Source organism: Simochromis diagramma, unplaced genomic scaffold, assembly GCF_900408965.1.
Source record: "Simochromis diagramma unplaced genomic scaffold, fSimDia1.1 OVJJ01000685.1, whole genome shotgun sequence".
In the NCBI taxonomy this organism is placed as follows: domain Eukaryota; kingdom Metazoa; phylum Chordata; class Actinopteri; order Cichliformes; family Cichlidae; genus Simochromis; species Simochromis diagramma.
Window position 1 is genome coordinate 18,224,169 of NW_024387477.1, and position 17,660 is coordinate 18,241,828.

The window sequence follows — 17,660 nt, forward strand, 5'->3', positions numbered from 1 at the left end:
AGGTTGTGGAAGTTCTGCGCTCACAGCTAAAGCTGTGGGACATGATGTAATATCCATAGCAGGGACATCACAGAGGTGAGAGGAGCAAAGAACCCTCAATCTGAGTGTTTAGAGCAGTCTGAAGCTTAAGACGTAGGAGTTTAGAGGTATACCTAATAATTTGGCCAATAAGTGAAATTATAATTTTTTTTTAACCAACTCATCTTTTCAGCTCTAGAAAAACAAATTTACACGTATACTGGCAGCACACAACAGATCTCACAGCCAGTGCTTTGTGCCAACAATATAGACATTTGCTGAATAAAATATTAAACACAGTGCAGCCAGAATGCAAATGCTGGTCTCCCGGGCTTCAGCAATGGGATGTACAGTGGCACTATTTGGGATGTTGTCCATGCTGGCAGACACAGATCGTCCTTTGACAAAGCAGTGCCCTGAAATATCATTTCCCAAGGAATCCACACGCATACATTTATTCATTATTCTGTTTGTAAATCTGATCCTCTTTCGTCATTTGCATAAATAAGAAATGCTGTCCCCCTTTTATTTTAATTTAATTTAGAAATTAAACAGCACATGAGGAACTGCTTACAGTGATAGCAGACAGGCTGAATTTCTGGCAGCTAAAAAAGACCGCATTACTCAAACACTAATCAGGCTCTAATGAATTACTGGAAACCCAATTAGTCTCAAGCCAGAAGTGCTTTTTTTTTTTTTTTATTTCTGGCAAGATAGAAAATAATCAACAAGTCAAGCAAAACTTCAAAAAATCATTTCTGACAAATGAGAGGAAAGGATGTATTTTTATCCCTGTAACAGTGGCTTAGGGCAGTGATTATGTAGCCACCAGCCACTCGCTGGCTCTCCAGCAGGGATCAATTTATGATTCTGTGATAAATACACCTATAGATCGTGGAGACAGCAGCTTTAGCCATGGCACTGGGGTTTGATAGAAATGTTACCGAGAATGCCATTAGCAACCATAATTCTTTTTAATCCCACAGGATATGCTGTTCAGATCCCAAAGAGCCAGCAGCCCGCCAGCTAGTAATACTCCATCCACTGCACAGAAAATAGAGCTTTGGAGGGAAGGAAATATGGGGAAGAGACAGAAATGCAATTAAACAGCCGGGCAGGAGTCGATATTGTGTTACCCCTACATAGATGCACTGGAGGCAGGGAAATGTATCACACTTGCATCTTTATTAAAATCTGTCATGGAGAAATAGGAAAACAAAGTCTGCGTTTTTAAAAACCTCCATGAATATAAACAGAGGACTGAAGCCATTTCAGCTAAAAAGGTTTAAGTTTGAACTCTTATATTACAAATACACAACCAATTACAAATGAATGTACGGGAGCTATTCAGCACCCCTTTATATCTGTAAATGACATAAAACACGCACATTCACATGAAGCCCAAATGCATTATTTTTTGTGCCATTATTATTATTTTTAAGCCTATATAGGTAAGAAAGCCACAACCTTTCTCTATAGTATATCTCGCAGTGTCGATTGTCTTGATGAAATTTGCGAGGCACAAGGCCGGGTGAGCAGGACAGTCAGCTATTGATTATCTGCCAGCACACAGAGATCCTGTCACTATGGGAACAAGGGTGCTGGCTATTCGCAGTCAATAACCAGGGACCAGTTCCAGATCAAACCTGCGGCACATCGAGCTGACCCGTTACCGTCGGGAGGAGGAAATAATAAAGCTTGAGGTGCATCAGAGGCGTCGGAATCCTTGTTTCTCTAATCTAGCAGCACATAATAATAAAGAGTCTCTCTTTAGTGAGGGGAAACATAACAATATAATGAGACATGCTTTCACTGAAGCTGCAACATGATGTAAAGTAGCAAGACTCAATATTTTGGCATAATAGCTATTAACAAACAGGCTCCAATCCCCCATGCAAAATGGATGAGACACGCCCATGCTGTTACTGCAGAGCTCAACTCTAGAGCAGATGGATCTCAGAAGCAGAGCTGTGTGTGTGTGTGTGTGTGTGTGTGTGTGTGTGTGTGTGTGTGTGTGTGTGTGTGTGTGTGTGTGTGTTTACTGGATGTGTGAGAAAGAGAGAGAATAAGTGGGTGTGTCGCTTCCAGCTGAAAAGTTTGATGTCAGCTGGGGAAAAGGAGAATATGGTGCACAGCTTCAGCCTCCACACAGCACACGCTAAACGCTGGAAGGCTTTGTCTATCAACCTGCTTTTCTAAACTTGCCTGTGAGAAAGCCACAATTCTGAAATACTCATACAGTTCATTATAAATACTACGACTGCTACTATGTTTGAAGCTGCACATTTACGACAGCAGATACATATTTTGATTCGGGAGCCACAGTCACATACAGCACGTCCCATAATTACTGAACGGACAGAGAAAACAACAAAACAAACACACACTGAGGTATTGTGTTCAAAGTCACCATTTCCACAAGGCAAGGCAGCACTAATACATCACAAAAGCAGGGAGCGAATAAAAACAACCACCATTTCACACCCATCGTCTTACCAGTCGTCCTCTGCAAAACTACCCTCCTCAGCCTCAGGGACGTGACTGTTGGAGCGAAAGTGAGAACAAAAAGCATCTTGTTGACAAAGCATTACGTGAACATGTTGTTAGTAGGTGCAGGCGCAAGGATTTTTGTTAAAATGGGATCGTTTAGGAGGAGTTGGAGTGTGGCAGCTTAGCTAAGGTTCTGTGGTTAGGATGATAGCGTTGATTATAGCGCGTCCTCTAATCACTTATTTGTTTCCAGATTTTTTTTACAGTTGTGCAAAATATTCATACTTGACACTTTTTACCAGGAACTACATACAACCAGCAGTCACATATCTTAGCCATTTAAGACCGGAAACACAGAAACACCTATTCCAGCAATGTTCACGGGTAACTTAATGATATATCTTTACATTATACATCGTCTCTTTGTTCTCAAGAAACAGTCTGGCAACATGCTAAAACTCCAAGTTTCTTCTTTTTTGGGGTTGCTGTAGTGCAAGCCATCAGCTAATGAGAAGTTTGATGTGTTGATCCCTGAATGTTTCCGTCTCCAGCCTGCATGCCTGAATATCCATGGGCAAGACACTGAACCCCAAGATGCACCCCGATGCATTGAGAGAAAAGTGCTTATGTGAATGGGTCAGTGAGGCATTGAATTCATACTGACCGCCCAAAAAGGGTAGAAAAGCACTATATGAGAACCAGTCCAATTACAAAACCCATCCTTCTTTGATTTTTTGCAACAATTAATTAAAGAAAATACTTTGGAAAGAAGCCCAACTGTGCTTTTTTTCCACTAGTCATCATTTACCTTAGTAAATGTGGAAAATGAAAATTGTTATTTCCGTACATTACAGGTGTTATTTTAGCTGTGATCATTAAGAAGCAAAAGTAAACAAAAAAGGAGACAGCTTTCAGTACCATGCTTTTGTATATCTATTCAAATTGTGCATGATTTGACGGACCGTTCTTCCCCTAGTATTTTCATTTTATATGCGGTTGTGGTCAGAAGTGAATGTCATGGTAATTTGGGGTTTTTAGATTTCTTTGTACTGTTATTCGTCAAGGGTGGAATTACTGTAAAACCAAGAACTGGCTGCACAAGTTTGTTTTGGATTTTCTCCAGTCTGCACAGGGACAAAAGTATACACACAACCCCACTCGTATTTGGTTAAATGTTGCTTAATGAAGTTGCTTCTGGCACAATTTTGGTCTTCTGGGCAGAATTGGTAGTTCGTTTAAATTGGTTGGCTTCCTGGCACGAAAACAGCTTTTAAATCCAAACAGAAGATTTTTAATAAGTTTGAGTTTGGGGCTTTGGTAAGGCAAGTCCAGAAGCTTATTGTTAGCCTCATGTGCCCATCCCACAATGATTAGTGATGTGTTTTGGGGATCATTGTCTTGTTTGGAGGCCTACTTGTGTCAAAGCTTCAACTGAACGTGAAGATGAAGAATTCAGAGGTAGTCTCCCCTTCTTCATTACTCGATTTCGTTTGTGCGATGTGCCCGCACCAGCCCCAGAACATGATGCTACCACCACCATGTTTGACAGGTGGTACAAGGTTTGATAGCCTTAGCTCTATTCCTTCACTCTTCAATATAACCAAATCTTTGTCTTATCTGACCAAAAGAAACAAAAAGAATTCTCCATAAGACATCATCTTGTCCATCTGGGCTGTTTCTGAAAATTCTAAAGAATTTCCTCTCATCTGAAGGTGATAGTTTTGGTCTTTTTCTGGACCTTACCAACGTGGTGACACATCCAAATAACTTTTAACTTAACTTTCACATTGTTGTGAGTATTCGTCCATCAAATGTTGTCAGCCAAACCTTTTTTATGCTGGCAAAAAAGTCCATCGTGATCACTACAAAAAGGTTTATTGGCGTTAGCCATATCAAGTTCCAAAACACTGTAGAACCTTTAACACCACACATTAAAATATTTAAATGATTGTACATATGTTTGAGCTCGTGCATATATTATCTGAACATAAAAACTGAGCAACTACAAAATAAGATCATTAAAAGGTGTTACAGTGGAGACATTTTACTCAAATGTCTAAAGAGAAGTCAACAAAATCAAAGGAGAAAACAATCCAAGAAAGACAAAGTAGTAAAAATAGAAATGAATAGAAATCATTTTATAATTGTAGCAGCTGTCAGCAGGCTATCACAGTTCGGTGCATATTTTCAAGGTCACCAATGAACGTAGTATAACCTTACAAACTGAATGTGGCCAAAGAGCATTATTCCATTAGATCCAAACTCATACAGCCAAGCTTCACTCTTTTACCTACAACAATGAAACAATGTGACTATTTGAATCAACAATAAGTTTGTATAAGACTTACAACCACATATCCTCTACTATATGCTTCTATGCTTCGTTAAGCCACTTTTAAATAAAATAAAGAAGAGTTTTGTCATTTGAGCACATCTTTACATAATTGTGCTTTCACTCTAGCCTTAAATAAAAAGCCAGGAGGATTCTGGGAGCCTCCCTCAGATTGGGACTCCAATCCAGTGGAATTAATTAATGTCTACACCCTTGGGGATGTCTTTATTAATTACAGCAGCACTTAATTTGTGTAGAGGAACACATGCGGGCGGCAGCGTCGGGGGGGCTTTGTGTGCGTGTTCTGGCACTAAATTACAAGTCACGCTACAAACTAAGATCTATACACATGCTTGTTCATTCATTTGAACAAAAACATGCCTCATTTTATCTTTGCTTTACTCGTATTATCCCTTTTTGCACAATATGTTATTACTTACTGCTTGATATTTAAAAGCTGTTCTTCTGAAATTAAAATAAAGGTTAAAAAAGGATGCAAGTATGTTAATTTGAGAAGTTAAAGTTTGATTAAGCAAGAGCTGCCTCTGAACTACTTCATCCATATTTCATGATTAACAGACAGTTGAAAGCATCTATAACAGGAAAGGAGGAAGTTCCAGTTATTCATATTATATAACAATATCCAAAACAGACTCAAGTATGCCACGCTCTTTTACTATTGGCCCGTGTTGGGTGTTTATATTATTAAATATTGCTCAGTATTACTGCTCTGTATGACTAAAGTCCTTCATTAAATACGTTTTTTTACTACAGCAGACACCAACCTGTTTGATCTGGCCTCTAAAATGGTGACTGGTAACAATGACTCAAGTCTTATGGACACATTTAAAAGAACAAATCAAAACCTCCCAGCACAAACTTGCTGACACAATCATCTTTGAAAAGAAAAATAAATGTGAGATAAAAAGTTATTTTTTTGACTTTGTAAATTAAATGAATTGGCTTGGGACAGAGCTAGAACGTAGTAGTACAGCTGACATTGTTGTAGTATGTTGGACAATGAATCCAGAAGAGTGAACTTTTAGAGTCAACCGTTTCTGAGCCGTCTAATTTTGGAAACACGTAAGAAAAAACGAGGAAGCAATGTCCAAACGATGGCATCTTGAAAATTCTCGACTTATTAGAACTGGTTGTCTTCCCTCCTGCTATGAAACTCTCATCCATATTTATCAGTTGCGTAACAGGGAGTGCGTCTTTCAGAGAATCAAAGAAAACATCTCGAGCCTTTTAAAGGAGGAGTGAGTGCTTGTCTCTGATGACCAGCAAGTTTAACCACCAATATAACCATGAAACAAAAAAACATTACATACCAAGAACATCATACAAACCTTTAATCCACACCAGCAATGGTTACGACACAAATATCAGCAATGATTCGGAGGCTTCACATCACCAGCACCTGCAACACTTAAACGGGCTTTACGCTGCTGACCCAGGGATCGACAGTGACAAACTGTCAGTGCTCCCACTGGACTCACAATCACAGCCTAATGAAGGTACAGAGAACTCCAAATAAAATACTCTTTTGTCCTCAGCTTGCACTTCATCAATCACGCTTTTAATTGAATCCTAATGGGATTAAACATGTACTGTCACGCCTGCACTTTCTTTGATTCTGTGAACACTGAGGCTCATTATCTATGCATGAAAATGAAATGAGCAGGAGAGAAAAAGGCATTTAGGAGTGATTTAATGTTTAATGTTGAACTCTAGCTAAAAGAATTTGTAAGCTGCAGGAGTTGAGCAAAAATAATTTCATTTTGGTTAAAACCCTGTGTTTATAATCTGATACTGTGAGTTACCAAGTTATATCAAAACAACATCGAGCTCGCACCACACTCAGAAAGTACAAAGAGGCATAGCCAGCCTTCACAAACATCTCCAACATGACAAACAACGAACAAACACCCGCAGCGGAGAGTGTAAAGTGCCTTTGCTTGCAAATGCCTGCCCACTTTTTATTTTTAGTTTATGTCGAGAGGAGCACTGATGTACCTGCTAATGAGAAGGTAGGGAGGGAGAATGAAACGCCAGATGCACTATGATGCACACTCGGCACTTAATGAAGGCCAGAGGATATGAGGACGAAGGCAGGGAAAATGGAAAAACAGGGAGGAAAGCTCAACATACCCATAAGCCACACCGGCAATAGTGCATTTCTTGAACTGCATCACGTTGCAGGTGAGAGTTCCAGTCTTGTCTGAGAAAATGTACTTCACCTGAAAGGAAAGAGAAACAGAACACTTTAAAAGAAATCTCTTTCAAATAAGTGCACAATATAAAATATATAAATATATATATATACCTGGCCTAATTCTTCATTCAGATTGGAGGTGCGGGCCATGGCAGGTGTGTTTGTGGGCTCATATAGCATATCAGTGTCCTAAAAACAAGCATGGAAGAACTTAAAATGTAACGTTACTGAACAAACAACATGTTTGCTTAACAATCTTCATATCAATTTAGAAAATATGAACAAAGTCTCCCAAAAACTGGTGCTTTACTTCAAGCCTGACAGTCAATTTTCCCCGGAGAAAATACTGAACCAGTGGGAAACCAACAGAAGTGTCCTAAATGTTACTAAAATTTACTCGCTAGGGTTTCATTTAAACTTAAAAGTTGCTCAAAATAACTTTTCCAAAATAAAGGAAACATGGATGCCTCAGTCAAGACCTTCAGTGAAGTTGACCTACTTACTACAGACACTCATGATGCTAAACCAAACGGTTAACATCGACTTTTAGATGCGTTTTCCCTTTGCAGTGCTATGTGCAGATGTAAATATAGTAATGGTGTTTAAAATTATTTTGATGACCCCATGTTATCACCTTCAGCTTCTTGTCAAGCTGAAACAGTCACATCACCTTATATAGCAGACATAGAGGAAAAGACTTCAACAGTTGTCTTCTTAACAAATCGATGCACAGCAACATCAACATTCATCTGGAGTCATGTGCTGACCTGACAGACTTCAGTCCAACCTTCATTCTCTTTTAGCTCTTTTTGGTTTCTACCGGCTATAAAGGAAAAGTCTGGCAGCTATGTTAATCTTTTATTTGATGCTTCTTGTAGTTTTTCCAGAAAGAATGCTGATGAGAGTCACAAAACGACATCAAAACTGCTAAGAGTTGCTGTGAAGAAAACTCCTCATGATTTGTCAGCGTTCATCGCTCCAATATTCCCTTTTACAAAAGACGCAGCAATCTGATCCAAGTTTAAGTAGTGAAAGTTGAATTGCAGATAACTGCCTATGCAGAAACACTGTCTGAAAAACAGCACATCTATCTGGACTTGAACTCACCCAGTTGATAAAAAAGGCTTGGGTGAACTTGATGACCTCCAGCGTGACCAGAAGACTGATGGGGATGAGGTTGTTGAACAGGATGATGAAGGTGAGGAAGTTAAGGCCAAAGTTAGCTGCCCCACCATCTACAAGGGGAAGAGTTTTAGACAAAAAAAAAGAAGTAATACACAGAAGACTCATCAGTGTTGGTTCATAATTATCTGTTAGTTAAATCAATATGCCCAAAGCTACTTCCAGCCAATGATCAACATTATCCCAATCTGGAGAATGTTTTGGGTTAATATCGTCCATTAGCTGGAATTAACTATTTCTTCCACCCAACCTCATCCTCTTACAACTCAACCGATTAGCAATCCAATTTAATGTCCCAAAGATTGAAAGTAGCGAACAGGGACTGAAATATCTCAAATGTCATTAGTGTCGCAGCAGCAGCCTTGGCATCCAGCATGATCCAGGCAATGATTCCACAAAGCACTATGCAAAATGATGCCGGTTCCCCCGAGAGCCCCGAACAATTGGCAATGATCAACATGTAATCCCATTGACACCAAATATGAAAACAGGAGGGATGTGATTTACCTTTCCTCAGCTTGCAGGAGGTGCAAATGTTACCTTCCTAAACCCAAGCCTTGATCTTAGCATTGCGGTTGAGAGGGGCGAGCCCTTCCCCATGAAAGAACGATTCCAAAACAAAACAAAAAAACTGAATGGCACAAAGAGTGGCAGTGGCAGAATGGAAGCTATTGCTACAACAACACATGTAGGTGGGAAAATGTTTTCAGAAGTGGGGGGGGGGAGACAAACAGATGCTCTCAAGACAAAGGAGGGAGATTCAGTCCATAGCACATTCTCAACCAAGAAGGAGTGGAAAAGAGTGGGTGGATTATGCCAGCACAATAGTTTGGGTGTTAATGACCATCACCTCACTTCAGTAGTCGTCTTATTATGTCACGCAGAAATGCTGCTATCAAACAACAGAGTGACACTGGATCGGACCAGCAGAGCAGCATTAAAACCTTAGCAAACAGGACATGCATAGGTCACAAACCAATCTGATGTCACTTGTATGTGAAAGTAATATGTTCTAACCAGGTGAAGTGAAGAAACTGGCACAAAGTTCACTGTAAACTGTTTGGTTGCATTTTTCTAATTACGTTTTTCGTTGTTTTAAATGCCGTGTCTATGCAAGAGCGAGAAAGCCTTTCCCCCTCATCATGCTGCAAGCAGAAGTGACAAAGTGTCAGTTTGGAAGAACAGTCAGCATGACTACCTCCAGAAAGAGTGTAAGAATCAGTAACCATACATTCTGGATCTGAAAACTTGTATTAGTTTGTCACGATTTCAACAACAAAATCATTTTTTAAACAACATGCACAATCACAGGTTTCTGTTTGTGATGTGTGTCGGGATCTTTGCATTTACTCTTGTAATGCTGTTGAGTGGGTGAAGTTACAATAATTTAAGACAACAAGGCAGCGTGGTGAAATTGCATGTTTACGACGTGGCAGTTTCCCCACCTCTCTCTTTTACCACAGGCTGGATAATATGCACTGGACAGAGCCTCAACAACTCCTTATGGAAATCAAATCAGTCTCAAGATGGATGCTTGCCTTATAATTTACACTCCCCTCGACACTTTGATATGGAATCTTTTAAGTGTGGGTTTTAATGCCACTGAGGACAAAACCCTGAGAAAACCAATAAAAGCCAATGGAACACCTCATCAAAAGGGGCAGTGTAAGTCATAATGTAAGCTGGAACTGACCAGGGCACAACCTCTCCTACACAGGCCTATCAGGGTACAGAGTAATGGCCAGAGGGTCACGATAATCACTTTGCAGACCAGGTTCAGAGCTTCATCGCAGCAGCTGCCGCGTTAAGGAACTGAGCAGCACAAATTCTGAACTGCAATAACGTCTGTAATGTCAACATTAAAATTGAGCCATCTTCTATTATGGTTTGAGAACAGAAGTAAAAACTAAGCAGCTTTTCACTTCTATCCCTCCCCACTCTATCTATTCTTTGAAAAATCCACACAAGAAAAGATCGCTGCAGAAGCATTTAGAAAATGTCAGTTCTCGTCCCTTGGGCTGCACCACATGTTGTGTTCAGGCAATAAACACGTATAAGCCTCCTGCCACGAGAAGCTTCCCGAACACAACCTCATCTCCCTCGCAGTCAAAGTAAATGCTGCTCTTTATTTCTCGTGGAAAATGAGGTGGGAACAAATGATAGTCTGAAGCTTGGGAGCTGCAAAGCGTTTAACGTGACACAAAAAATGAAGGAAAAGTGAGACACTGTTTTTAATCAGGCACTGAAAAAAAGACAAAGGAAAAAAAACTAGACGAAGGTATAAGAGAGCTGGAGGGGAAAACCTATCGTTGGATCCCTGGTATGTGCTTGTCCATGGCATGGGCCCGTACAAAGTAGGGCAACCATATAGGGGGCGAGGGTAGGGGGCTTCATTTGCTTAGCAAAGGCAGAGCTTCAGTAAGGGATTAGTAAGGGAGGGTCATTCACGGATGGCCAAGGCTTTTAAATGGTTGTTACCTGGAGCTGTTAAAAAAACGACAACAAAGAAAACAACAAAATCAAACAGAACATTAGAAAGGAACAAAAAAGTACAGCAGCGCAGTGATATTCAACCATTTTTTTCCAATCACACTCACTCACGACACATTTATGCACGTCACGACTTTTCTCATTAACAGGGAATTCTCTTATTCCCACATTGCCACATATTTCACTTGTAAAGCGAAACACAGTTTTAAACTGAGGCAACACAAAAACGGCACGACACATACCAGCATTTAGGAACTTAAAATGACAAAGAAATAAGCTGATATGAACAAGTGAGACAAAATATGTGGAATTAGATGTGCAGCGTAGGCTGTCGGGACTCTTACAGTTGAGATCCATGTACCAAGCATCGTTGCCATACTGGCCCTTCCAAATGGTTTGGCCAATGGAGCAGACCAGAGAGATGGCCAGCAGGCATCCAAACAGCACAAGGATCTGAAAGTTGGTGATACGCTCCACGTTGGACAGCTTCAGAGGAGGCCGCGTGGAATTCTGGGTAAAACGTGAAAAAAGAGATGTGGTAAAAAAACCAGAAGTAGAACAAACAATAGTGTTTCTCTGTTGTTGATGACAATATGAAACCCAAAAAACATGATCTGAGTCATAATGACAAACCACTTATGAGCATGTGATACCTGAGTACTAACGCTTGAGAAGCACCAGTAGAAGCAGCCTGGCATACAGTTTGTACAGCATATATTAATTAATCAGTTTAACAGCTTTGGCCCTGTAACATGTATAAATACGTCACTTCTGCTCACAACAGTGATTGTTTTACTATTTCTACACAAATAATCCACAAATGTGCTTCACCTGCATGAGCTTTGTGTCATGTCCTGTGTAGACTACCACGCCGTGGATCCATTGTGTGTTCCTCAGCTGGGCTCCTCTCAGTAAGATCTGGTCTGGACCCAGTGGTACCGTGCTGTATTGAGAAGCACGGCTGACATTTTGCTGTTTAAATATCTCACCCTATCTCACCCTCAGTCAATAATTGTTGCTTTTACATACAACTAGTGAATTCATATTACCCTTTCAGACCATGCAAACAATAAGCGTACTCAATAACTGAAATGTACAGTGCTGTGCACAAGCATTTTCCACTTTCTTGTTTTTTTCTGCATATTTGTCACATTTACATGTTTCAGATCATCAAACACATTTTAGCATAAGACAAAGAATGAAATCATCATTTGAAAATGACATGGGTTATCTTTGTTTCAAAACAATTCCCATCAATAGGAAAACCCTTGATTTCCACTAATAATATTCATGTAAAAAGAGCTTTATTGGAACAGACTCCCAGAATGAAGATATCCTAGATATCCTAAAAGCATCCATGCAATGCATTTTCTGTACAATGGAAACAGATTCATAATTAAATATCACTGCAACAACGTCTTTCATTTATTCAGCAGAAAGATAAAAGATGCCCTGAAACCTCATAATTATTCTGGCTCTGTTCCTAGCTAATGGACTATTAAGTTCGTGAGAGGAGCAGCGAGCCAGTCACAGAGCTCTGCATCTGAGCCCACCTGTGTCCATCCAAGCGAATGTTCCCAACAAACTCATACAGATGTCGGTTTGGGCTTTCGCACTCCATCCGCCCGGACAGACGCATCAGGCTGTCAATTTCTTTTATGTCTGCAGTCACTTGGAGTCCCTGTTGGTGTAGTTACAGCAGCATTAAAACACACTGCATACAATGAGAACTTAAGAAAGACTAATAAGGGGATAGTCACCTGTCTGATTTTGAGGTTTGTTTCTCCATCCAGGTTAGATGTTTCAATGTAGCACATACCCTGTGGTTCACTGTTGTGGGGGGAGAGGGTTTAGACATTTGTGGTACGAGAATATAAGAGTGAAACTCTAAATTCAACCATATATTACACTATATTCAACCTGCTCTTGTTTTATATGATTATAACTATATATTAAAATCAATATGCAAAATAGTACTGATTATTTAGTAACTATTAGACAATAAAGTAAGTATGAGATAGAAAATGGCTATCACAGAATAGCAGCAGAAGATTAAAGCACTGCAAACAAAGATGCTATAGAGCATAGGTGTCAAACTCTGGCCCGCGGGCCAAATTTGGCCCGCAGCCTAATTACATTTGGCCCGCGAAGCCACACCAAATTACTATCAGAGCTGGCCTACTGGTATTATACAGCTAATATATATATTGTTTAGTATTAAGCTTTGCTTGTTCCATATTCAGTTTTTCAGCAAAACGTGTCCATAAGAAAGGATTCATTCTCATATCTGGAGGAATAAATATGTTTCAATAAATATTAACGTTAGCCCGCGACTTTGTTCCAGTTTTGAATTTTGGCCCACTGTGTGTTTGAGTTTGACACCCCTGCTATAGAGGCAACTCGGGAACTATATCAATGTTTTAGTGAAGTTAGCCATTTAATCGTACAGTAACACTCTTAGGAGAGACAACATCTTTGTTTGGTGCTGCCACTAAGCTTAACTGTCTTTCAAGAAAAGTGAAAGCACATTGCAAAGGGACAAGAGTAAAAAGAGAGAGAAAACACATCAGAGTGGGGCGATCTGAGCGAGCAAGCATACCCAACACAACGAACAAAGCAGACATACAGACTCTGACAGACTCTGGGCACAGGGACAGCGTTGGAGCATGCCAGTTGTTAAGGTGAGCTGGGTCGCCAGTTAGCTACTGTCTTAAATTACCAATGTATTTACACTTAAGACAGTGACGCTTTACTCAACTGGTCAGCTGTTTTAGCCATCAAATAAGTTTTGTTTCATGGAAATGAGCAAAAGTCTATTGCAATGGTCAGGAAGTGACTTCTACAGTAACACTCTGTGCAAACTACCGCTTCAGTACGGAACATGCAAAGTTGACAAAACTATGAATCCAAGATGATTTCATCTTGGAATGCGACTGCATGCAACCTGCAACATTAAAACAAACTGCTGCATTCAGGGTGCCGTACAAGCCATGCAAGGGTAACATATTCAAGACCCAAAGAAAGAATCTACAAAAAGGAAAACATGATCCTTTATGTCTAGATGCTTCATTCACTCTGAGCACTGTTAGAAGTTTCAGCCAAACATTTAAACGTGTCACATAACTGTAACATAAATTGTAACACAATAACTGCCAATGCCATGGCTGCTAAACTTCAAAGCGTGGTGCTCTTTGACTGAGGCGCTTAAATATCTGGTTGTTGCCAGCATGATTGCAGGCCTCGTCCTTCCACGAGTTTGGAAAATAAAATCTATCTCACTGTTTCAGGAGGACCTCTCATTCCGGTCCGTACACACAGCCCCTATCTCTCCCACTGCTGTTTTGTTCTCAATGTTGCTTGTTTCCTGACCTGGATGACAGAATGACGAGGTCAGCCGGGAGGTGATCCCCATTTGCCGCTCTGATTACTTCCCCAACAGCCACCTGATATTACCAACCACGCACCAGCAGGGGGCGAGAGAGAGAAAGTGTGGCAGTTGTTCACACAGGAGGGGAGGGGAGGATAAGAGAGGATGAGGATCGAAAAGTAGAAATGGAAAGGAAAAAAATAAATAAAGAGACAAACAGCAAACACATAAGGGGAGAGAGACAACGGTTTCAGTTTTTGGTAGATGAGAAGAGCACAATGATCAGTCCTGTGTGGTCAGAGGTTCTGTTCCCCTTTTCGGCAAACCATTTAGAAACAGCAAAACAGCTGGCAGCACTTGGATGCTGTCCCACCAGAGGACATGTTTTAACACAAATGAGACTTCCTTATCTGACTTTTTAAGAACTTCGGAACAATATTCAATAGATTTTAAGAGGGTAGAAAAACACTCAGAAGTTCTATTCACAGCAGGTCCAAATGGTTTTTGAAAAGGTGAAGGAGGTAGGTAGCCTCATGATTGATCAAATCTAATCAAAAGTCACATTACCATTACCCCACCTAAGCAAATGATGGTTATCCTGCCAGACTGCAGAGCATTTGATCATATTTAGCATCTTTTACATACCTTCAAAAGCATTTTGACAATGTGGATTCAGTAAATTATCTAACCATCACTTCCTTAGGCAGAGCGGAGATAGAGCAAGAAGAAGAAAGAGAGAGAAGTTCCCCACAGTCTGGCAGGCTCGTATACCTGGATGATAAAATGACAGCATCCGCAGGAACGAAATCGCTGCCATTTACTTTAATAATATCGCCCACTTCAACCTGTGAAAATAAACTGATTATGCTGTGGGACGCCAATAAAACAGCGTAAAAGAAAACATGAGCTCAACATTAGGTGCAAAAACTTCACAGCTTGAAAGAGTAGACTGTAAGCACATTAAAGCCCTAGAATAAAACACAGTGGAGAAACAGCTGGAGTCCTCGTTCCATTAGAGCCAAACAGGAGCACCAAAACATTCACCGGAAAAAAAAAAGCAACAATTTTACATTTCAAATACTACTGAGACCTGCACACTTTACAGCAAGTGACTCTGTGATGCAAAAAACAGATTGTGTGTGTCTAAGCCAGATCCTCAGTGGCTCCATGGTGTAGTGCTGACCACTACACCATGGAGCTCCAGTTTGACACCGGGAGGAGACACAAACTCGGCCTCAGGAGGTCACAAGCTAGTGTTTTCCTAGTTATAGCCCCGGGCTTGCATGAAACGCAGATCATGCTTGCATGTTTGATTTGGCACAGTTAGGTGACCCTTTAGGGAAATAAGGGCTGGAAGCTATCTAGGCTCAGAAATTCTTAGCAATAAAAAGATTAATATATGCTTACAGCTTCACAACTATTCAAGAACTAAGAACTGATCTGAGAAGGAAGCTGTGTTTTCATAGTTATCAGGAAATGCTGCATTTGAAAAAGCAGCATGGGAAGTTTGGTGAAGAAGACAGCACATGGATCCATTTCCTTTACATGTAGCGTGATCATAAACCTGCAGTGTGGACCTGTCTAGCTAGCTAATCACACTACTTTAATTTGAAGGCTGGCCTTGTATTCAGGTGTCAGGGTAACAAGCTTACATTACAGTGAAACACGCTTAAAGACTTTTAGCAGTTAACTAAGATTCCATCCAGCAATCAAAAAAACCATTTAATATCTTTTATGGTTAAATTTTTAGGACATTTGAAGAAACAATATTACATAAAATGAGTAACATACAAAAATAAACCTAAAACCCACGAAGATCCACATCATTATAAATTATGACTTTGTTGGCAAACAAACAGCAAAGACAAGTTGATCATTTTGACCTCATTCAAGTTGCCCTGAAAGATTGGGCGCCAAAAAAGAAGTTTGGCACAGAAGCAGCTTTTACAATATGCATGATGAAGACGCTAAAAGCATTAATTATTCAAAACATAGCTTTTTAGAGAATCTTTCGTGTGGGTAAAGCAAAGGGACAGTTACATACCAACGGGTAGCACTGAGATTTCCTCCCTGCTGATAATTTATTGCATGAATCACATATTGTATTAGATACAGTGACACTGCATACATCCAAAAACTCCCATAACACAAACTACAGTGGTGTGAAAACGTGTTTGCCCCCTTCCTGATTTCCTCGTGTTTTGCATATTATTTGGAATTTTTTCCCCTTAATAATAAAAACCTTCATTTAGGAACTTTGTGTTTACTTGGATTATCTTTGTCTAATATTTAAATTTGTTTCAGGATCTGAAACATTTAAGTGTGACAAACATACACACATACAAAAAAAAAGGAAACCAGGAAGGGCCACCACTGCACATGTATCACATTATTCCAGCGGTGACTGTTTGTATGCATCTGTATGAGATGTAGTTCAGTCGTCTCTGCAACAATAACAGTTGCACTTACCCACTCATCCATCTGTGGATGTGTCAAATTAATGTTAACATTTCTTTTCTAATGTTGTTCACTTATGAATCTGCGATTTGGGACAGCAACATGTTTACACAGACCATTCATGTCCTGTTGTTATTTCAGTTCTCAACAACAAATTAAAAAATGCATTACGTCTCATATCACAGACAGCAGCAAGGAGAGATTTGGCTAATGTTGCACCGCTACATGCTGATTGGAGCTTTTAATGGAGGAAGCAGCATCCCCATTTATTAAACTGTCCAAATGCCTGGTGTGTTTTCTCCACACCGTCTGCCGAACGGCCCCAGCCACATTAATAGAAAAGTTTCATTATGAAGGATTCTCACCGTCCTCCAGCATTGCCTTCTAATGACCGCCCACATGGAAATGCTGGATTAATTAGTTTAGGCAGGATAGTTTTGGGGGGGTGAGCTTTCTGTAAATGACAACAGCATAATAGCTTGTGAAAAGTTGCTGGATGGATGACAGGCTCGATGCTCCGGTTGAATGAAATTTGACTGGTTAGAATCTTACAGTAATGATCCATCTATCTATATATGCCTGTATTCACCTCCTCCTTAACGGGTGGATCTAAAAGAAAACTTTGCACGAACATCATCATGCATACAGAGATTATTAACATGTGTTTTTGTTTTTAAAAATCCAGCACACTGTGCTAATCTCAGTATCCCTCTGCAAATGAATGAATGCCGTGTTTTCCGTAACTTCACATCCACCAACAGAATGTTGTTCGAGTCGCAGCTAAAAACAGAATGAAGAATTTGAAATGACACTGGAGGATTGTGACTAATAACGGCACACTGTGGAAACATACCTTCTCCCAGTGCACGATCTCCCAGGCACCATTCCTCAGTACTGTGATGAGTAAGGAGAGAGATGTGGTAAGTCTTATTAGGTCTCACTGAGACATACTTGCTTCCTGGCAACATGAATCCGTTTATACGACACTAAATAAAGGGTCAAGTTGTCTACGAGAGGAAAAGAGTTTTGAATACCTTGACATTCCTTTTTGTTGACAACACTGTCAGCATTGTGACGTTTCTGTAAGGAAAAAAGAACAACACACATGC

The 17,660-nt window shown here is 40.2% G+C and overlaps 1 protein-coding gene across 7 annotated transcripts in view; it reads right to left on the reverse strand.

Moving 5' to 3' along the window:
- The window catches only part of atp8a1 (ATPase phospholipid transporting 8A1), a 109,852-nt gene that overhangs the window by 60,723 nt on the left and 31,469 nt on the right, over positions 1-17,660 (reverse strand). Inside the window, exons 5-16 of one of the 7 annotated variants that reach the window (XM_040015847.1) lie at positions 17,586-17,631; positions 17,405-17,445; positions 14,097-14,170; positions 12,488-12,557; positions 12,281-12,408; positions 11,559-11,670; positions 11,072-11,237; positions 10,716-10,721; positions 8,163-8,290; positions 7,167-7,244; positions 6,992-7,080; positions 2,515-2,559 (exon numbers count right to left, since the gene is read on the reverse strand). In XM_040015847.1, the coding sequence (XP_039871781.1) occupies positions 2,515-2,559; positions 6,992-7,080; positions 7,167-7,244; positions 8,163-8,290; positions 10,716-10,721; positions 11,072-11,237; positions 11,559-11,670; positions 12,281-12,408; positions 12,488-12,557; positions 14,097-14,170; positions 17,405-17,445; positions 17,586-17,631 (983 nt within the window). Of the gene's footprint in view, positions 1-2,514; positions 2,560-6,991; positions 7,081-7,166; positions 7,245-8,162; positions 8,291-10,715; positions 10,722-11,071; positions 11,238-11,558; positions 11,671-12,280; positions 12,409-12,487; positions 12,558-14,096; positions 14,776-14,865; positions 14,940-17,404; positions 17,446-17,585; positions 17,632-17,660 lie in introns of those variants that run through there. The other 6 variants (XM_040015848.1, XM_040015849.1, XM_040015851.1 and 3 more) reach the window with 6 other exon arrangements.